The following is a 12954-nucleotide window of genomic DNA, read 5'->3' as shown; positions in this document are numbered from 1 at the left end:
TCCTCAATGGGTTATGCAATAGGCCAGGTGCGTTGCTATGTCAGTGCCATACGTCATCGTTTGTTTAGGTATTTACTTGAATCCATCGGTTAGATTCCTCCAATTCCATAACACCGACCTCCCTTTTGAGACGTCTCTGATCTGAGCATGACCTAAATACGAGCGTCTGATTGGCTCATCGCAGATTTGTCAATAAACATCACTTGCTTTGTTCATGAAACCGCTATACCGGGGGACATTTCATAAAGGTATATATGGTAACTTTGCCATTATGGCAACTACCATGGGGATTAGGGGATAGGGTTTCAGAGCCAATCACAATTAAGGTGTCCATGGTAGATACAACACTTGCACAATTCCCTACAGGAGTTACCAAATTTTATGAAACATGTCCCAGCCCCAGGTTAGAAAAAGATTTGGAGCTATTGATTCGACACTTGAAATGCTCCCCAGATCATTCAATGAGGTCCGTTTCATGAAAGTTTTACAACTATCATGACGATGGTAACTTTGCCATTATGGCAACAACCATTATAATCTTGATTGTAATCAACTCCTGAGCCCCGTTACTACGGTGATTATCAGAATGGCAAAGTTACAATAGTTACTCTTTATGAAACGGACCCCTGGGGAGCAATTTCATGAAAGGAATAATCGGATGTTTAATTTGACATGTCCTGTTTTATCCGACTGTGACCATATTAAAGCGCTCCCAAGCCAATCAAATTCGAGTTAATTAGTTTCCAGGGACCTGTCTTTCAAAGTGTTATGATGATCCAATCAACCACAACTATGGACGGCCAGCAACGTCAACAATCTCAAATACAAAATTTGTTCAAAATATTTTCTAGATATGAAGTATATTCTCTTATAGTTTCAGTGCGATTCTCTTTGTTTAGGGTTGAGCTAATTTCCCGTAAAAACAATTATGGTATGGATGGATTTCCATACAGTTGAGATTGATTGAATTTGTGAGACGGGGCCCAATGACCCATCTTACCGCATCTTACAAAGAGTTGCAATTGATCCGATCAATCACAACTATGCACGGCCAGCATCGGCAACATCTAGAATGCATGTTTGTTCAAAATATATTTCTATGATGTATATTCATGCATTCTATGTTTTCTTTAAAAATCACTGTACTTCTCTTTCTTTACAAAAGGCATTGCGCGGATTTCCTGTAGAAAAAAAATATGACACTGATGGGTTTCCATAGAGTTATGATTGATTGGATCAATCCTAACTCTTTGTAAGACGGGGCCCAGATCTGACAACTTGTCGGACGAAAGAATGTTAACGCTCCCCGAGCCTGGACCCTGTCTTACGAAAAGTGATAAACTGCGATTGATCTGGGGTCTGTTTCATAAAGAGTTACAACTGATGTATTTTATTGTGGAAACTACCAGGGCTCAGCAGCCAATCACAATCAAGGTTCCCATGGTAGTTGTCATAATGGCAAAGTTACAACAGTTGTAACTCGTTATAAAATGGGCCCCTGAAATACACAAATGTAGATCAATTGCACATTTGAGTTTGATTTGAACCTATTTATTTGATCCAATAAATGATATCCAAGAGTGTCGTAATGTTTTCAAAAGGAAATTTGCAAAATGTCCTTTGAAAACAAAGGAGAACACACCAAATTGTCAAGAAATCAATGAATTTATGGATATTATACATTCATAGATTTTTTTTTGAACAAACATGCATTTCATATATTGATCTGCTGGCTTTCCATAGTTGTGATTGATCGGATCAATCACAACTCTTTGTAAGAAGGGCCCCTCGTCTTCTGTAATTCATAATTCTAGGTATGATTTGGGCTGAATGCAAACAGCTCTGGGAGGAAGGCCTTCGAGCTTACATTAGGCAATGGTGGAATTGGCTGGACTTCATCATGCTTTCATTATACCTCTGCACATTCAGGTAAAGTATACTGGGAGTTCTACCTCAGTCACACCTCCCCCCCCCCCCCCACGGCGGCCGTGCGGCGAGTAAAAAACAGCCGTTTAACCATTTTTTTGTACCGGCTCAATTAATCAAAGGTGGTTTGAATAAAAATTAATATAACGGACGTTTCGACTCCCCGTACGGGCGCCGTAGGGGAAATGTGACTGATGTATTAATGATACAAGTTATATATTAGGGAGTTTTTGCTATCTTAAAATGTTGGGCAACATATTGTCTACACAACAATTGGTTTAAAAGATTATCCAACTCTGGGTAGTTTTTAACCAATACTGTGTATTTTTTACCCAAAGCAGACATTGTTGTTTGAAAAGTACCCAGAATCGGATAAAGTTTTAACCAATTGTGTGGACTCGAGCGCGTTGCCCAACGTCGACACAGGTGAGGTGAATGGGTACCCGGTAGGAAGAAATTCCTCGAATGCTCGAGCGGCCGACCAAGGTACATGTATAGCCGTGCTAAAGACGGGGTAATAATAATAGCAGGACCCGCTAGGAGAACAATTTTCGGAACTGAAGAGGCTACCCTGGGTAATTATGCCGTTGTTTTTATTATTATTATTATAACATTTTCAAGAGTGTACAAGAAGCAGAACGGATTCAAGAACATAGAACATGACTTGAGTTGTCAAATTCCCGTCATGATAAAGAGCAACCATTCCTTTAGTTTATTTCCATTTCCAATGATTACAATTTATTTCAATTCGTACTTCTCGAAAATCAATAAATCATAAATTATAACTAAGAAGCCTATGTCGAAATTGGTGAATCAAATCGGCAGTTCATTCCTTTAGTATGGACAAACCACACGGTTTTTTTTTTCAATTTTCATCAGCATAGAAATTTATAGGTCAAATTCACCCCAGAAGAAAGTTTAATAAATAGAGAAAAATCAAACGTGAATAACGCTAAAAACTTCATATAATTCGGATGTAAAATAAGAAAATTATGACATTTTAAAGTCTTGCTTATTTTTCACAAAACTCTTTGCTCAATTCAGTGATATGCAAATGAGAGAGTCGATGATGTCACTCACTATTTTTTTTAATTGTTTGAATTATACTATATTTCAATTTGCTAATTTTACAATTAGGACCCCCTTGTTTAAACTACAAAAATGTTAAAATAATGGAATTCCACGTGTTCAGGAAGCCGATGAAACTTTATTTCACATGACAATGACGGGAAAATAAAAATATTCATATTTCATAATTAAATACAAATGAAATAGTGATTGGTTATGTCATCAGTATCCTCATAGGCATTCCGAACAGGGTGTGCATATAACTGTTTTGAGAACTTAAGCGAAACTTTAAAATGTTATAACTTCCTTATTTCACATCCGATTTTGATGAAATTTTAAATGTTATGCTTGTTTGATTTTTCTCTATCTATTCAAATCAGATTTTTGTTGGGATGGGCTTGTCCTAAACAAAAGTGCTGTTGCGTTTCACCAATTGACAAAGATCTTCCAGTTGTTCAATACCATTTGACGGGCATTTTTAATACATTAACTGTGATCTTAAAACCCGTACGTTGCGGAGCAAAATTTCTCTATCACGATAGCAACAGCGACAAAATGTGAGGGTTTTTTCAGCTAGACAGCAGTTAATTAAGATATCGAGTTTTCAATTTCTAACAAATCAAATCATTTTTTTAGGTGTTTAGATGTAACATCATTCTTTTGTTCAAGTGGGGGTTTTTGTCTCGCATGAAGATGAAATATATCATTGAAATGGAATTTTACAAATAGAAAAGGTATTTTGTTTTTGTATATTTTTTGTGTTTTTTTTTTAGTTCGTTTATTACTTCTGACGATCACTTCAGATTGTATCGGCCTCGTAATTCGTAAAATACAGTTTGCCTTTTCATTCTCAGTATGGTTGTTTTCTATCTTATCTGCAATTGAGATAATTATACAATGTATTTATGTATGAAAAAAAAAATGTTTGCGGAATTCCGAGACATACACCACAACCAAAAAACGTTTCTTTGAATAAATGAACACAGGAGACCACGATCGTGGGTGGTTAATCTTGAAATTGATTGCGGCCTCATAAAAGAATTTCGTGATGTTAATTCTAAAATAAGTACTGATAAAGAGATGTAATACTGGTACGTGTGCACATAGGCGGCGGAAGCGGGGGGGACGTGTCCCCCCCCCCTAAATTTGAGGAGGGGGTGACGGTCCCCCCCCCCTAAATTTGTTGTTGATGACCCTTTTTTTCTTTTTTTTTTTGCTTGTCAATTTATTTTCCTACGTCCCCCCTAAAATTTTGGGGTTGAGAACCTTTTTGGGGGGGCTTGTCAAAAAATTTTTGGTTGTCCCCTCCTAAAATTTTTTGCTTCCGCCGCCAATGCGTGTGCAATATTCAGCCTTCGAGTAAAATCAGAGTCTTAATTAACAAATGAATTTTTTCCTTAAAAAATGGCGCATTCATGATGCATTACACTAGCTTAATTTAAAAAAAAATACGTCTCGAAAAATAGATGAATATTACCAAAAATACACCAAGCGATCTGGAATACAATACTATTATGATATATGATAACATCCTCTTCACGAATAATGTTTTAGAATTGATGAAGTTATTGCATGCTGAATAAATTCTAGTGGAATAATATAAATTACAGTATTTATTCTATTTTCTATGAAACAAGATTTCCATATTGTCCTATTAATATTAACAATTATTGTGTATGAAATAATGTCACAATAATTATATCCATTAATTAGCTTCTCCAGTAGAAATGTAAATGACTAAACACTAACTATTACGATTGTCGAATCATTTTAATTATCCGAGAAATGTGTAAAATTGCAACATTGGCATGGCAAGGATTAATAGATAAGGTGTCAATTAACTATTTGAACTCTTTCAGAGCCGTTGGCAGCTACAGTTGCCCATAACCGTGTCGTGCCATTGGCAGCTATAGTTGCCCAAATAACTTGTTTTTGTTTAACCATACAACCATGTGCGGTGCTGCCATTTTAAGCCTTGCCAAGCTAGAGGAAGATTTGTGCCAGATTTATTTTTTAAAAATACATTTCTTTCCCTCTTGCTGATCGATGAATAGTCTACGCTTGGTAGCAGCAATCCAGAATAATCGTGGGAAGTACAACGACGGGTTGCACCGAGCAGACTGGCCTGCCGGCGACCCGACCCTCCTCTCCGAGGGCGTCTTTGCCATCGCAAACGTGTTCAGTTTTGCTCGGATCATCTACCTCTTTCAGGTATGTGCAGTCTGACGCGGCAACCCCCCCCCCCCCAATTGTGTCGTAGCGTTGTTACGATTTTCCAAATAATGAAGAAGAAATGTCTTGGGTTGTGGGGTTGTTGTTTTTTTTTGAGGGGGGGGGTATGAAGCGGGCCTCGTGTCTCAATATTTGGAGGCCGGAGGCCCATATGGGAGGACGGCATCTAAAGGCTTTATTGCTTAAAATTGTGGGGGTATTTATAAGAGGAAGAAAATGGAAAAAAGAAACACAATGATGTGGAGCTCATCTGGCATCTTGCAACGAAATTTAACACAATTTTTATTTCAGCCCAGTTGACACTGCAGTGAAATATATTGGTGACATAAACTGAGGATATAGAATTAAAATTGATGAAGAAATGACAATTGTGGACGGACGACAGAAGACGGCCGCCACGCCACGGCATAAGCTCATCTGGCCTTTCGGGCCGGACGAGATATAGAGAGGTCTGGACCGTGTATTATATTGTTTTATTGGGAATGAAATAAAATTATTATTGTATTATTGATAATGAAATGAAATACCTAGGCGCTTCCCCTGCATAGAGTGAATTGCTTCGCAAGAAAGGTACCAATCATTACTACATCATGAATTATTAGAAATTTGTAAATTATATATTTTTATATATGAAAAAAATATCAACGATATTATTTCTTTGGTATTCTGCTTTTGTTAATTTTCAAACCAAAATCAGGGTGCACCTCTTGTTAATTGACAAAGTGACGATTTGAATAAACTTTGCATGTCGATTTGTTGGGGAAAAGACGGCAAGTTTAATAAAAAAAAACTTATCAGTTGACTTGTTTGGAACAATACAACACTAAGATAATGAGTTGTTGAACTCTGCATATCGACTTGCTCGGGACAAGTATTAAGACAAGATGGTGAGTTGTTGGAACTTGACATGTCAAATAATTAGTGCAAGAAGACAAGATAATAAGTTGTTGGAACTTGACAACTTGGCTTGTTCGGAACAAGAAGACAAAGCAATGAGTAGTTAGAACTCGGTAAGTCGACTTGTTTGGGACAAGAAATTATGACGAGTTATTGGAAATTTGCATATATCGACTTTAGAACAATAAAACAAGATAATGAGTTGGTGAAATTCGGCAAGACGACCAATTGTTAAACTAGTCGAAAGTCGAATCTAACAACTCCTCATTTTATCCTTCTCGTCCCGAAACAGTTTAGCTGCCAAGTTTCATCTACTCATCTTGTCTTTTAACCCGTCTTCTCGTCCTCTTATTTCGTCATCCTATATGTTTCTTTACACTGATCATTAGCGGAGACTTCTCCGCTTTCTTGAATGTTTTGGGAACTGCGCTTATCCAATGCATACAGCTCTTATTCATGTACCTCAATTATACATGTTTAACGATGTGATTATATCTTGTAACACACACAAGTTTGTAATCGACGATTAATAAATCCGAAATTAATCGAATTCTACTGAATATTATTTTTTTCTGCAGGCTAATCCTTACTTAGGTCCACTCCAAATATCACTCGGCTGCATGTTAATAGACATAGCAAAGTTTCTCCTCATCTTTTTCCTCGTCCTCTGTTCGTTTGCATGCGGCCTCAACAAACTTTATTCAGACTATCTGAGCAGTTTCAGAAAAAGGTGTACGGCCGAAGAAGGGGAGTACTGTTCGGCATTGCAAAATAACGACTTTGACGGGTAAGCAATGGGTGTTTCGCAAACCTGCTTGTCTGATTTTTTTATATAATATAATAAAAACTTTCTAAAACTCGAGGTGGGACAATGACTTTCTTCCATACCTAATTCGAAGGAATCCACTACTGCGTGGCCATCTGTATTTTAAACCTTTTGATATAGCGATTTAAGCTTAAGAGTATTAACCACATTCATGCAATATTATATAAAGTAAATGATTGTCTCAATAATAGCTAAGGCGTAATTATCACATTTTTATTTTCAAGCTTACAGGCTAATGGGTAAATTGCATTTTTAGTTCGATAAAAGTGATCAGTCTTTGGCTGGATTAGGACCGTCAAGTCTACAAATTTTGGAAAAGTTAATACACTCACACGCCTATTTACACTTCATGAGAAGGAAGCCAAATATGACTTTATATAAATATGATATGACAACAATAAAACTAATTCTTACCGACGAATCCTAATTTTCAGATATCATATTGTTCACATCACATTTCAACTTAAAACCGTACTGTTTTCTTTGAAATGTATATTTCTTTCCTCTTTTAAACAGACTCCCTAGAACATTGCTAACTCTGCTATGGGCGTTGTTTGGCTTGGTCCAGAACACAGCACCAAAACTGAACAAAGAGGATTCAGACCAAGAGTACTTTGTCGAACAAGTTGGAGAGTTATTGTTCCTGGTATACCACCTGATGTCAATCATAGTTCTTCTCAACATGCTGATTGCTATGATGAGCAACTCTTTCCAAATTATTGAGGTGAGAAAGTGAATGAGGTTCAAGACCTTTTCAGATTGGCAAAGCTAGTGATTTCAATTCAGTTCAATTTCAATTTAATTTGAATTCCATTCAATCAAGTATAGTTCTTCTCAACATGCTGACTGCTGTGATGGGCAACTCTTTCCATATTATTGAGGTAAGGAAGTGAATGATGTTTAAAACCCTTTCAGAGTGGCAAAGCTATTGATTTCAATTCAGTAAAATTTCAATTCAATTTGAATTCCATTCAATTCAAATCTGATTGAACCAAATACAATCCCATTGAATTCAATCCAATTCAATTCGATTTAATTCAGTTCAATTCATTTCAATTGTTTCAAAAGTTGGAGGGTATTTGTTCCTGGTATACCACCTGATGCCAATGCCATGATGAGAAACTCTTTCAAATTATCGAGGTGATGAAATGAATGATGTTCAAAACCTTTTCAGAGTGGCAAAGCCATTGACTTCATTTCAGTTAAATTTCAATTCAATTCAAATTTAATTGAACCACATACAATCCAATTCAATTCAATAACAGTCAAATCAGTTTAATACATTTCAATTCAGTTCAATTGTTTAACAAGTTGGAGAGTATTTGTTCCTGGTATACCACCTGATGTCAATTATAGTTCTTTTAAACATGCTGATTGCTATGATGAGCAACTCTTTCCAGATTATTGAGGTGAGGAGGTGAATGATGTTCAAAACATTTTCAGAGTGGCAAAGCTATTGATTTCAATTCAGTTCAATTTCAATTTGATTTCCATTCAGCTCAAATTTAATTGAACCAAATACAATCCAATTAAATTCAATCCGAATCCAATTCAATTCAATCAAAGTCAATTCAGTTTAATAAACTTCAATTCAGTTCAATTGTTTAACAAGTTGGAGAGTATTTGTTCCTGGTTTACGTACCACTTCATGTATTCTTCTAAACATGCTGATTGCTTTGATGAGCAACTCTTTCCAGATTTATGTGTGTGGGAGAATGATGTTGAAAAGTTATTCAGTTGCAAACCTTTTTATTTCAATGTAGTTAATTTTCAATTCAATCTCATTCACTACAATTCGATCCAATTATTCAATCCAATCCAGTTCATTTGAATTAAGTTCAAGTCAAGTAATCCGAATCAATAAATTCGATTCATTCCAATCCCATTTTATTCAATCCATTTCAATCTGATTTAATCAAATCCAGTGCAATCCATTTCAATCTAATCAAACTCAATTTAATTCAGTTCATGTCAAGTCAATCAGATTCAATCCAATTCAATTCAATCCAGCCCAATTCAATAATTTATCCAATCCAAATCAATCCAATTCAATCCAATTCAGTATAATTTAATCCAATCTGATTCAATCCACTCCAATGCAATTCATTCCAATCCGATTCAATCCAATGTAATTCCATCCAATTCAATCCATTACGATTCAATCTAATTTAATCCAATCTAATTCAATTCAATTGATTCCAATTCAATCCATTACCATTCAATTCAATCCAATCTCATTCCATCCAATCCATTCCAAGTCAATTCAATTCAAAGCAATGCAAGGGAATGATCACAATTCAATTCAATCCAATGCAACCCAATCCTAATTATTTCAATCTTATTCAGTCTAATCCAGTTTAATTCAATTCAAGCCAATCCAATCGAATTCAACTCTCTACAAAAAACAGTGGTTTGAAAACTACATCACCAGAGTTTACAGAGGACTGCATCAGATTGTTTAAACCAGGGTCAATTTTGAGGTTCGTCATCCATAGATGTTATTAGAACCCAATACTTCAACCCCATTGGTGTTATATTTAAACTCCATGGCATATTTTGAACACATGAGGGAGTGTTTCTATCAGAACCCAACTAGTATTGTACATTCACATATTTCTCATCTTCAGAAAATAAACAAACTAGAAAAAAAAAATTTGAACACATAGTTTTACAAATTCATACAGGAAAATAAGTCATATTTTTTGTAAGCTGAATCATCCCCAATGAAAGTTAACTTTGTGAAGTCTTATTTGTAGATTACATGTTAGTTTCAGGTCCTCGATCAAATCAATCATAAGTCTTGCAATTAATTGGTGTGCTTCTTGTATCAAGTAGAAATTGGTTTGCTTTTAGTTAAACTTGATCTATCCCTTGTAAATTTGCAATTGATTGCAAATATTTTTGTGAAACACCCCTTAGGCTAGAAATTTATGCTCTCTTACAGCTATATCTCAACTTCATACTGAAAGGAGACATAAATTCAATATTCTTTAAATATTAAGGGCAATTCCATAAAATATGTAAGTCTCACCAAACAAACATTTATGAGTGACCCTCGTTAAATCATTTGTCTTAACTTTCTAGTTTATATGAAAAGTTGTAATGCTCAGATATTATTGTGCCTTGAGCGGCTCATGATGTGATGTGCCAGGCATGAAATAAAATTGGGATTCGACATACAGAAAAAAAGGTTATTCATGGAATTGCCCATCATGAAATCATATTGTATAATCTGTTTTTCAATATATTTGTAATACTTTATTTTTTATCATTTTGTTGTTGTTGTTGGAACCTAGGACCATGCTGATCGGGAATGGAAGTTTGCTCGGTCTAAACTTTGGATGAGTTACTTTGATGAGGGGTCCACGCTTCCCCCACCCTTCAACCTGATCATCAGTCCAAAATCAATACTCTATGCTGCGATGGCTTGCAAGAGGGTCTTCTCATCTAGGGTCACAAAGAGCAAACACAAACCCAAACCAAGGAGAGACTGTTCCATGAATGACTCCATGAAGGTTGGTACATGTATATAAACTAGTATAATCTGCTCAGAACATGTTTTATTTTCTACTACTACTACCGCTACTACTACTTCTACTACTACTTTTACTTCTTCTACTACTACTACTACTGCTACTACTACTACTACTATTACTACTACTACTACTTTTACTTCTACTACTACTACTGCTACTTGACCAATGTGGTCAAGCCTTTCATACCATACGCAACTCGGTATTAAAGTGCGACTTTAAGTAAAATCTTTGTGAAACACCCCCTGTTGCTGCTACTACTACTTCTTTTACTTCTACTACTACTACTACTACTGCTACTACTAATACTACTGCTACTACTATTACTACTACTACTCTTACTTCTACTACTTCTACTGCTGCTGCTACTACTACTACTGCTACAACAACTACTACTACTACTACGACTACTTTTACTTCTACTACTACTACTACTTCTACTGCTACTACTACTACTGCTGCTACTACTACTACTACTACTTTTACTTCTACTACTACTACTACTGTTACTACTACTACTACTGTTACTACTACTACTACTATAACTTTTACTTCTACTACTACTACTACTACTGCTACTACTACAACTACAACTACTACTGTTACTACTAATACTACTACTTTTACTTCTACTACTACTACTACTACTTTTACTTCTACTACTACTAATGCTACTACTGCTAATACTACTAATACTACTACTACTACTTTTACTTCTAATACTACTACTACTACCACTACTTCTAGTAGTGCAACTGCTATTACTACTACAACTACTACTATTACTATATAATCCTACTACGATGTAGATGATGATGATGAGCGCTACAACTACAACTGCTACTAATACTACTACTACAACTGCTATAAGTACTGCAACTTTGAGTTCTATTACTACTACTTCTACTACAAGTAAAACTACTTTTACTGCTACTACTAGTACTACTTCTACTACTACTACCACTACTACTACTACTTCTACTACTACTATGTAATTCAATTTCATGAGATTTTTGCTACCCCTAGGGAGGACGAAGGATGTTTTACCAAATTCAAAATTCAAGGCGGGCATGTCTCCCACCCGCGACCACTGTTACTACTTGTGGGTGCGTCTTGGTCTAGCGGTTCTGACTCTCGCCTTTGAAACAGAGGGCCGTGGGTTCAAATCCTAGCCATGGCGTGTTTTCCATCAGCAAGAACTTTATCCACACTTTGCTTCACTCGACCCAGGTAAGGTGAATAGGTACCCGGCAGGAGTAATTCCTTGCATGCACTGAGCGCCGGTGATGGTAGCTCGAGCTAAAGCTAGGGTAATAATAGCAGCACTTTGTATCCTCTGGCAAAAAGCGCTTTATATATCCAGCTATTATTATCATTATTATTACTTCTACTGCTACTACTACTACTACTACTTCTACTTCTATTACTGATATCATTATCACCACAATGTGCTACTGCATATGGACTTCTACTTGTTCCCTTGCTTTTGATATCAATCTTAATTAATATTTCATTTCCATATTTCAGAATGTAGATGGGTCTATCGGACCGAACAACTCCCCTGAATACCGGTATCAAGACGTCATGAAACGGTTGGTGAATCGCTACATCCATCAGTGTAAAGCAGCTCGAAAAGCAGACGGCGTAAATGAGGATGATCTCAATGAAATCAAACAGGACATCTCCAGTTTGAGGTTGGTATATTTTTTTTTATCCTTTTCTTTTCTTTCTTTCCTCATTTTCTTTCATAATTTATGGGTAAATTGTACCTCCAAGTGGTTTATGAGACTAATAATAACAAATGAGATATTAAAAAACTCTGTAATCAAATAGTTTTTACAAATTTTCACCAATAAGGTTTTGATAAGTGAATTGGGGAAAAATTTGTGAACAAAGTTGATATATTTCTCACCTGCAAAGAAGAGCAAGACTGGTAAGCGCTGCATTTCCAATGGCGACGGCAGCGTAAGGGTAATGAAATATTTCTGAACATCCTGCCTGAGTTTCAGGTCATATGACCAAGGTCAAAGTTAATTTAGGGTCAAGCTTAGACCATGTTCGGGGACTCATTATCGAAATCTTAACCAAGGTTAAATTTTTGAAATGTCTTCATAACTTAGAACGTATATGGACCTAGCTCATAAAACATAGACATAAGGGTAATAGTGTATAACTGAAGATCCTGCCTGAATTTCAAGTCACATGATTAAGGTCAAAGGTCATTAACGGTCAACAAACTTTGGCCATGTTGGGGGTATTTGAGGAATTGTCATCATACATGTTACTATAAAAGTTTATGGATCTAGTTCATAAAACTTGGACAAAAGAGCATCAATGTATCCTTGAATACCCCATGCGCATTTCAGGAACATGTCCAAGATTAAGTTTTTGAAATGTCATCATAACTTAGAAAGTATATGGACCTGGTTCATGAAACTTGGACATAAGGGTAATCAAGGATTACTAAAAAAT

At 36.0% G+C, this 12954-nt stretch overlaps 1 protein-coding gene across 1 annotated transcript in view; it reads left to right on the top strand.

Moving 5' to 3' along the window:
* The window catches only part of LOC121410396 (transient-receptor-potential-like protein), a 28829-nt gene that overhangs the window by 14022 nt on the left and 1853 nt on the right, over positions 1-12954 (top strand). The window contains exons 6-11 of the mRNA XM_041602456.1: positions 1815-1929; positions 5049-5205; positions 6702-6910; positions 7466-7673; positions 10246-10464; positions 12010-12176. Coding sequence (XP_041458390.1) covers positions 1815-1929; positions 5049-5205; positions 6702-6910; positions 7466-7673; positions 10246-10464; positions 12010-12176 — 1075 coding nt within the window. The remainder of the gene's footprint in view (positions 1-1814; positions 1930-5048; positions 5206-6701; positions 6911-7465; positions 7674-10245; positions 10465-12009; positions 12177-12954) is intronic.

This window comes from Lytechinus variegatus, chromosome 1 (genome assembly GCF_018143015.1).
Source record: "Lytechinus variegatus isolate NC3 chromosome 1, Lvar_3.0, whole genome shotgun sequence".
NCBI classification, from domain to species: Eukaryota; Metazoa; Echinodermata; class Echinoidea; order Temnopleuroida; family Toxopneustidae; genus Lytechinus; species Lytechinus variegatus.
This window is presented reverse-complemented; position numbering and strand designations above follow the sequence as displayed.